Source organism: Oncorhynchus kisutch, linkage group LG5, assembly GCF_002021735.2.
Source record: "Oncorhynchus kisutch isolate 150728-3 linkage group LG5, Okis_V2, whole genome shotgun sequence".
Taxonomy (NCBI): Eukaryota; Metazoa; Chordata; class Actinopteri; order Salmoniformes; family Salmonidae; genus Oncorhynchus; species Oncorhynchus kisutch.
Window position 1 is genome coordinate 66,654,328 of NC_034178.2, and position 8,106 is coordinate 66,662,433.

At 42.8% G+C, this 8,106-nt stretch overlaps 2 protein-coding genes across 4 annotated transcripts; one reads left to right on the plus strand and one right to left on the minus strand.

Annotated features, from left to right (window-relative positions):
- Window positions 1-1,054: 1,054 nt before the first annotated feature.
- LOC109891431 (regulator of G-protein signaling 9-binding protein) lies at window positions 1,055-3,970 on the plus strand. Of its 2 annotated transcripts, none has more exons than XM_020483972.2 (3): window positions 1,055-1,152; window positions 1,985-2,192; window positions 2,473-3,970. In XM_020483972.2, the coding sequence occupies exons 2-3, from the start codon at window positions 1,991-1,993 to the stop codon at window positions 3,006-3,008; spliced, it is 738 nt and encodes a 245-aa protein (XP_020339561.1). In that variant the 5' UTR covers window positions 1,055-1,152; window positions 1,985-1,990; the 3' UTR covers window positions 3,009-3,970. The 2 variants fall into 2 exon arrangements, with proteins under 2 accessions (XP_020339561.1, XP_031681552.1); XM_031825692.1 differs by having other exon boundaries at window positions 1,063-1,152; window positions 1,991-2,192; window positions 2,473-3,958.
- On the minus strand, window positions 3,956-7,985 carry ube2c (ubiquitin-conjugating enzyme E2C). Of its 2 annotated transcripts, none has more exons than XM_020483975.2 (7): window positions 7,585-7,985; window positions 6,983-7,091; window positions 6,208-6,235; window positions 6,008-6,094; window positions 4,525-4,729; window positions 4,296-4,355; window positions 3,956-4,145 (listed from the first exon to the last, which is right to left on the minus strand). In XM_020483975.2, exons 2-7 carry the CDS (start codon window positions 7,081-7,083, stop codon window positions 4,108-4,110), a joined length of 519 nt encoding a protein of 172 aa, XP_020339564.1. In that variant the 5' UTR covers window positions 7,084-7,091; window positions 7,585-7,985; the 3' UTR covers window positions 3,956-4,107. The 2 variants fall into 2 exon arrangements, with proteins under 2 accessions (XP_020339564.1, XP_020339563.1); XM_020483974.2 differs by having other exon boundaries at window positions 7,589-7,888.
- Between the last annotated feature and the right edge of the window lie 121 nt (window positions 7,986-8,106).

Consider the following 8,106-nt stretch of genomic DNA (forward strand, 5'->3'; position numbering starts at 1 on the left):
TGTAAAAACGCAAAACATGCGCAATTTATCATATAGGAACACGACACACAGCTACATAAGAAGCTTCATGAACACTACCCACAAGGGACTGGAGAAATCAATGTATTATCCACAGTAGTCGTTTATGCTGAAGAATTACCCGCAGTGAAAAGTGTACCATTTTGCGATGTGTGAATCATTCGGTTCCAGCCCCACAGACCCATTCTGCTAAAATGCTGACGTTTCGCTAACTCGAGCTAATTTTAGTGTTGTTGCTCCGGAGACCTGGCACATGGGAGCACCCCCATGGCATCGAAGGACCTCAGCTCCTAAAAGCTTCTTGTTATCTATTACAGGAGAGCAACTCAAAGGAATATCTGGCTGGCACAATCAAATGCTGCTAATTATAAGAAACCTTACCTAGCAATAGAACTTAGAAATAGCATTAATCAACCACAATATGAATATGATAGAACCACACAATTTGTGCAGAACCTGTGTCTAATGGTAACACTCCCAGTCTATTAGATCATGTCCACCATTTTTTTTGCCTTTATTTAACTAGGCAAGTCAGTTAAGAACAAATTCTTATTTATAATGACAGCCTACACCGGCAAAACCTGGACGATGCCGGGCCAATTGTGCACTGCCCTATGGGACTCCCAATCACGGCTGGTTGTGATACAGCCTGGATTTGATTTGGTGTCTGTAGTGACGCCTCAAGCACCGAGATGCAGTTCCTTAGACCCCTGTGCCACTCGGGAGCCCAAACTAGCAACCCTCCAGTTGCTGGCTGGCCTTTCTAACCGCTAGGCTACCTGCCACCTCAACAATAAAAAGCATCCAAAAACACATCTTTAGATATGATTAGGGAATAAGATTTGTCAAAATGTGTTGACGTAAACGACTTTTATTTATGGAAGAAGAGCCAAGGACACAGATGGTTCCATGGGCCTCAGCTGCTAGGGTTGGCCTAATTGAATAGTGTCTCCCTGAAGACCAGTTCCTGCCAGTGCCAGTAAGGAAACAGTAAGCAGGGGGGATGTGGAGGAGGAGCCCAATACTGAGGGCTCACCCTGAAGTTGTTCAGTTGTTTTCAGTTGTGTTGAAGGTTGTCAACTTGGCCGTAGGCTATAAGAAAGCATGAGACCCTGAGGAGACTTCAAAACGGAGGTGGGTTCTTAATCTAGCTTGATTATTTGGTAATGAATAAATTGCGAAGTAGCTAATAACTCTTGATTCCTAATTCCTTTATTTTGTGTTTCATATGTGGTCATTGTAATATTTGGTGGAGTTAGTGGCACAATATAGACTACTGATAGTAATGCTAAGTATAAATGTTTATTGTAATATAAAAAGGGAGACAATATAAATCAAATACAACTTTATATTTTTACAGTGAAAATTATATGCCAATCATCAGAGATTACATTATCTGTACTCAGGTCTATATTGGTTTTATAATACCAGTCCATTTACCTGGTTTAGTGAGACTGTGTGAAGAAACTTATTAATTCCATCACAAGGGCCATGACAAGGTTATTGCTTGATGGGCTTAAAGACTTCAACCAGTGATTTTTGTACTTTTACTGTTGAAGCGATATCCCAAATACAGTAAAGCACACACACGAAAGGGTCCAAAATATGTTTTGGGCAAAATAGTTTTAATTTTTTTCTGACACAAAAGCAAACGTCAAGGAGTATGGAATTCAAGGACTTGGTCTGATGGTAATCGGTGATGTCGACGGCCTCCCCCCTTGCTTGAGGAGCAATAGAGAACAAAAACCACCACAACTTGTGCTGTCATGACATACCCTGACCACCTATTGAGATGTGCCTTTTGTTAAGTAAATCAGTTAAACGAGGTAAAAAGGAAACTGGAGTGTCACATTAAGGTCAGAGTGGCAGGGCTGGGTTGGTTACTTTCTAAATGTAATGTTACCTAAATAAAAAGGTACCTAGGCTGTCCAAAATTGTAATCGGTAATTTAGCTCTCTATTGCAAGGTTCAGATGAATCGGTGGCGGAGATCAGTGGATGAGATTCAGGCCAGGAAACGGCAGGTCACAGAGTGTGAGCGTGCCCTGGAAGCCCTGTGCAAGGTGACTGCCTGTTTCCAACAGATGGCCATCTCTATCGGAAGTAACTCAGACGGCAGCTTTCTGAGAGAGGAGATGGACGAGACCAGAGCACTGGCACATAGAATCTGCACAGGTAAGGCCACTATAATGCTGTATAATGAACCTCAAGATCTGACCCTTTCTTATTCTATCATTTAATGGGGTTCTACAAACAAAAGGGGACTGTGATCTGACCCCTTCCATTCAAATTCAGGTCAAATCTTTAAGTGCAACATTCTCTCAGCCAATTGGTGTCTAAAAAAATATCAAAATTGTTGACAGCACTGTCTTTTCAAAATCACAAGTACTTTGTATAGAGTGTAAATCATACGCAAATTCCACTGTGAATAATTGTGCGTCGTCTCATGATCCAGGGTTGCACAGACGCCTGGTCCCTCTGTTGACAGAGAGGGCGACTGAACCTGGACAAGAGGATCGATTACAGGTGCAGAGACTGTGGGTTCTTTTCCTCACTGGGCTAGAGAACCTCCAACAGGACCTGCACAAAGCCAGTGACTTAATAGACCGCTTCCCTTTGAAACAGAGAAATGACCGCCGGGCCCTGGTGAACACAGGAGCTACAGATGGGGTCACTGGGGTGTCTGCCCGAGCTGCTTCAGTCCAAACCCCGTGGCTAGCAGTAGAGGTGGAGCAAAACCCTGACCTGAAGACGCACATCACCCAGATTGACGTCCTGGTCAAGGAGATGCTCCAGAAAGTCAGCATTCCTTTCTGGGCAGTGGAGGCTACCCAAGAGGCCTGGGTGGAAGGCACTCAGTCTCAGGACCCTGCACACGATCAGGATGAGACTCTGGAAGAGATGATGGTGGTGTCCCAAGATGACCAGATGTCTGGGTGTTGTCAACCTCTAAACTGTAAGTTAGGGTGTATGTTTTGTCTATCGACCTGAAGTCTGGGGTGTACTCTGAAACTGTCAACGGTCAGTAAAACTTTGAATAAAGCCTCATTCATACTGTACATACACCGTGCAAGTAGCTTTGCAAAATGGCATTCCTGTGTAAAAACAAAAAATGTGCAGTCCTGCAATTTTAAAACGACAGTACACAGGACCGGCATTTTGCATAACGTCGTATTGCGTACAACATGGTATAAATTAGGTTTTTACATGCAGTAATTTCTATTTACTAATGAAAATTATGAACGTTAAACATCTTTAGATGCAGTCAAAGAACTAACACATGCTTTAAGGTATGACCAACTATAAAGATCTCCTCGATAAAAGGATAAATGTTTATGTTAAAGACCTTGTATACCTAGGTTATTGATTCATTTTGTAATACGAGGACTACACCAGGTGGGTGCATCCAGCCACACAAGCAGGTTGAAATAGCAAAACAATAATGGTCACCGGTCACGGACATTTCGCTCGCTAAACGGTTCTGGGATATAGAAATAGCGTTATTTCACCCGAAATACACCAGGTCGTTTCCCCCCTTTGAGGGGTTTTGACCTATTGAGTTACAAAATCATGTGCCCTCTACTCCGACAATTAAGCCACAGATCAAAGGGGAAACCTAGTTTATTATATCTCCATATGCCATTTGGCAACCAACTTTAAGGTGCCAACTGGACTTGAGTGTGGACCCAAATTCAGCTTTCAATCACCCACGTGGGTATATGCTCCTAAAAACCAATGACAAGATGGTCTTGTGACACAAATAGAACCAAGTTGTATTTTAGTGCCTGGCTAGAGACACACGCGAGCAGTTTGGGTAAAATTATTGAACATGTGAACATTTATTTTGTAACAGGGCCGGTGTGGTCAGCATGTTAGAATGAACGTTGTATTGATTGCTTGAAAATGTATTATGCAAACTAAATAAAGTCAAATGTTGATTGGAAAATAACCAACAAAGCCACGATTACACTTTATTCACATAAAGTTTATACAAACATAAAAATATTGTACAGACATACCCAGTATTTACATAATCAGAAGAAAGAAACACTTAAAAATAGAACACATGGCAGGATTGTAGGATCTTGGGTCAGTTCTTGTAGGTAGAGTTCAAATGGGCTTTGAATGCTGTAAGAAAGACCTTTGTTCAATACCGTACAAGTTTAACAAGTGTTTAATTCATGACACTAATATTTACAAGGTGCATAACAAATGACCTATGGGCCCTGGTCAAAATGTATGGGTCCTATTGTAATAAGACATTGTCCATCTACTAACCTTCCTGGTTATGCCAAAGCTCAGCAGCAGCAGTGTTCAAGGGACTCTCATTGTTGGGCTCTGGACAAGACAGATTTTTGGTACAAGGTTAGCAAATTTTTTGCAGTGGCACAAAACCTTAAAAAATAAATTAAGTGATTTGATCCCGGTGTATTGATAAATCTGATCAGACCCCCTTATGAAAATGGTTGGGCGACAACAGACGCCAAATAAAAAAAAGACACCTCACCTCCTAATAAACTCTGGATGGACAGCAGGATGGAACGAACATCGTACAGAGCTGACCATTTGTCTTTCAAGATATCCAGACAGATGAATCCCTGATCGTCAACGTTTGGGTGGAAACACGATGTGATGAACTTCACGCGTGGGGCTTTGTAAGGGTAGCCACTAGGGAATTCCAGCGACAGCTTGTACCTCAGGCCTTCGTAAACCTAAGAGAAGGAAGAAGGCTGACATACTTTAATATATATATATATATTTTTTTTTTACCGCACAAAAGCTAATCAAGACGAGCATTTGTATGTTGACGGAAGACATGTAGATCTTGTTAAGGCATCCGTATAACGCCTATCCGAAACAGTTCATGCATATATTCTGACGACCTTTTGGTCGCCGGAAAGACTTTGGCTGTTCATGCACACACATTTCTGTCCAGAGGCAAGCCAAAGCCCACACCCCTTCGTCGGTGATTGGTCAAAAGTAGGTAATTGTTTGTGGTCTTTCAACACGAGACAAAAAAAACGCCATTGCTTCTTGACACACTGCTCGCTTAAACTGGAAGCCAGATGAACAATGTGGCGGAGGAAACGTCATACAGCTGGTGACCAAAGTCGGTGGGCATGCGCCCGGCCACCACAAGAAGTCACTAGAGCTCGATGGGACAAGGACATCCAAGCCGACCAAACCCTCCCATAACCCAGATGAAACTGGGCCAATTTCGCGGTGCCTCATGGGTCTCTGGGTCGTGGCTTGGAGCTACACCTCCAGCACTGCCTTTGACCACTGCGCCGCTTGGGAGGCCCTACACCAAACATCTTATTTCGTAAATTCACTTTGGCTATCTACTCCCCATTCAGAACAGTCTCATCTGAGTGTGCCAGGGCACAGAATAACTGTCAGTAAACATCAGCAACAAAGCGCAATTAAATTGTTGCCCGGCAGCAGTCAGTCACCAAAGCTCTGGATAATCAGCTCTGCTAGGGCAAGTAAAATAGTCAGTGAGGCACTCTCATTTGTGTCTGGAAGTAGCTAGCAAGCTAGCCAACATTAGCCAGTTAGCTTGGGTGCTTGACTGCCGTTGATGTCAGAACGCTCGGATCAACACTACTCCTCAGCCAGAGCGTCCACTCTGGCACTTGAGATTTAATTTACGAACACACCCGTAGTTTGGTGTAAAATTTTGTGACCACGATCTCCTCAGCAAAAAATGTAAACTAATGACAGATTTATTGAGTCATCTTAGGTTAATTATATTTTGAGAAAGTGGCTACGGCGTCTCAAGTTCAACAAACTTGTATTGTTTTTCAAGCAACGGTCTTTTAAGGGAATCCGCAAGCACAAGCGGTCTGTTCACCTAGCCTAAACATGCCGACACCTTTACCCATGTTCATCTGGCAAGGTTACACACCATCTACATTACTGGTCTTACAATCAGAGCCCCTGCCAACGATCCACTTTTCAAGGTGGAGTAGAAAGAAACCTTTACTTACTGTTCCCTGAGCGCCGTCTATCGTTCCGATCCACTTAAAAAGGTTGTCAGATTCTGGGAAAGCCGAGATCCCCTTATGTCCAGACATCTATATGACATGTGCAAGAAATAACCTTCAGATCTAAAATAGTTGCTTTCCAAATAGATCAATTGACATCTCCAATTGTGATTAAGACATAGCCCTACACAAGGAACACTTACCATTAGTGTCATCAGCTCTTGTTGAAGTCTAGGGAGAAAAAAAAAAGACAATTAAAATGTGCTTAAACTTTGTGCAATGACTAGCCCATATCCCAATGTAAGTAGTACTAATCACCCATCTTAAAAATCAGTTAACATGTAGGCTGTCACAGAACAATACTGTCTGGTTCACTTAACAGCTAAATGGCAATTTCTCTAGGACCATTTTGACCCAGCCTTAGTATAAAAGCAAGCAGGGAAGAAGTCTACAGTATTCGCGGTAGCCTAGCGTTTAAGTGTGTTGGGGCAGTCACCAAAAGAGACAAGGTTAAATATGTCGACATGCCATTGAGGAAGGCACTTAACCATAAGTGCTCCTCTATGTCGCTCTGTATAAGAGCATCTGTTAAACGACAAATGTACTCCGTTCTCTCACTTCTGCCCCACAACCACTAGCGGAGGACAGCTCCCGTCGAGACCATTGAAAGATCATGTCCTGGCATCCCGATGGTGTAACCAGCGTCCCCTTGAAGCTATGCCCAGTTTCCAGAAAGACTTTCTTTTGAAAATGTAGGGTTATCCTAAATAATTGCACTGCACCTCAACACAAAGAGCCTTTCGTGAACATTCGCACTTAACCCCCTCCTGACTTTGCTGATCGCTACTTTGAGGAACAAATTACTTTGACAGATGGTTGTCCCACCTAGGCATCTTAAGATGAATGCACTAAGTCTCTCTGGGTAAGATCTTCTGCTAAATGACTAAAATGTACATGACGGTAACAAATGTCACAAACCTTTTAGTGACTGAGCCCTTTGCGGCACTCCCACCGGTCTCATTGCCTTTCAGAGCGGCTGTGGATGAGGAAGCTGCAGGGTCCATATTTTGAGAGGCCATACTTGTAACTTATTGGAATAACATAATTCGAGAGGACGGTAAGTAGTTAGCAAAATAGAAGGCAACAAACAAAAGTACACGTTACTTATAACACTCAAATGCACGTTGTATCTGGCATTTTGCTTCGTACTAGCAAGCCACTAACCAACAGGGGTGTCGTCATGACGTTAGCTAAACAAGTTACAGTAGTTAGCTAGCAAACATTTGATTTGAAGTTGCCTTGGCTAATTAACAGTAGTTAGTTAGGTTTGCATTGGCTAGCACAGAGATCCTATGACCTAAACAAACTGTCGAATTCACACAAATGGGTATATTTGCTAATCATGTTAGCATAGCAAGCTAACGTTAGCTTAGTTAACGACGCAGTTAGCCGAGTGTCGTCTCGTTAGCGTTATTAATGCTGCAGTGTACTTTCCAGCCAAGCTAAAGTTTTGTTTGTTTGTTGAATAACCAGTTCTGCCTATCCTATACTTCTGAATGAATAATAAAACGTCGCCATACTTGCCTGGTGTGTCGGTTCTGTCCACCGACTCTATTCTTCTGCTACTGAGTTTTTCAAACTGTGTCGGTACCCGCCCACCCGTTTAAACGGCCTTTATCAAATCGGTGTCACCACCCCATTTACAAATATGACCAATCGCAACTTCAGGTTTAAAACAAAGCAACGCTGTAGCAACCATTCGGAAGACTGCACTTTACAAAACACTTCGATGTCATTGGGTGAAATATCATTCGGAAGACAGATTTGCCGATGGTTGTACGGTCGCACTAAACACAAACTCGCGTTAACATGCTAGTCGGAACTAGGACATTCGGAAATGTCCGACTTGCTGATTCGTTGAAAGCGGCACGTGTGTAACGACAACCAGTTAGCAAGTTGACTTTTTTTGTTGAGTTTCATAGTTCCAACAACCACTTAAACGCGGCATGAGCAATAGTCGGTCGGCCAGTCATAATTATGGCTAAACCGCGCCCATTTCCACAATGTATATTCTTAAAACCTAACCATACTAACACCGCTAG

Coding starts and splice junctions, on each gene's coding strand:
- ube2c (XM_020483975.2), bottom strand. CDS start 7,083: ATGGCCTCTCAAAATATGGACCCTGCAGCTTCCTCATCCACAGCCGCT. Junction 6,236..6,982: donor AAGGGCTCAGTCACTAAAAG/GTTTGTGACATT, acceptor TTTTCTCCCTAG/ACTTCAACAAGAGCTGATGA. Junction 6,095..6,207: donor AAGAGCTGATGACACTAATG/GTAAGTGTTCCT, acceptor CATGTCATATAG/ATGTCTGGACATAAGGGGAT.
- LOC109891431 (XM_020483972.2), top strand. CDS start 1,991: ATGAATCGGTGGCGGAGATCAGTGGATGAGATTCAGGCCAGGAAACGG. Junction 2,193..2,472: donor GGCACATAGAATCTGCACAG/GTAAGGCCACTA, acceptor CTCATGATCCAG/GGTTGCACAGACGCCTGGTC.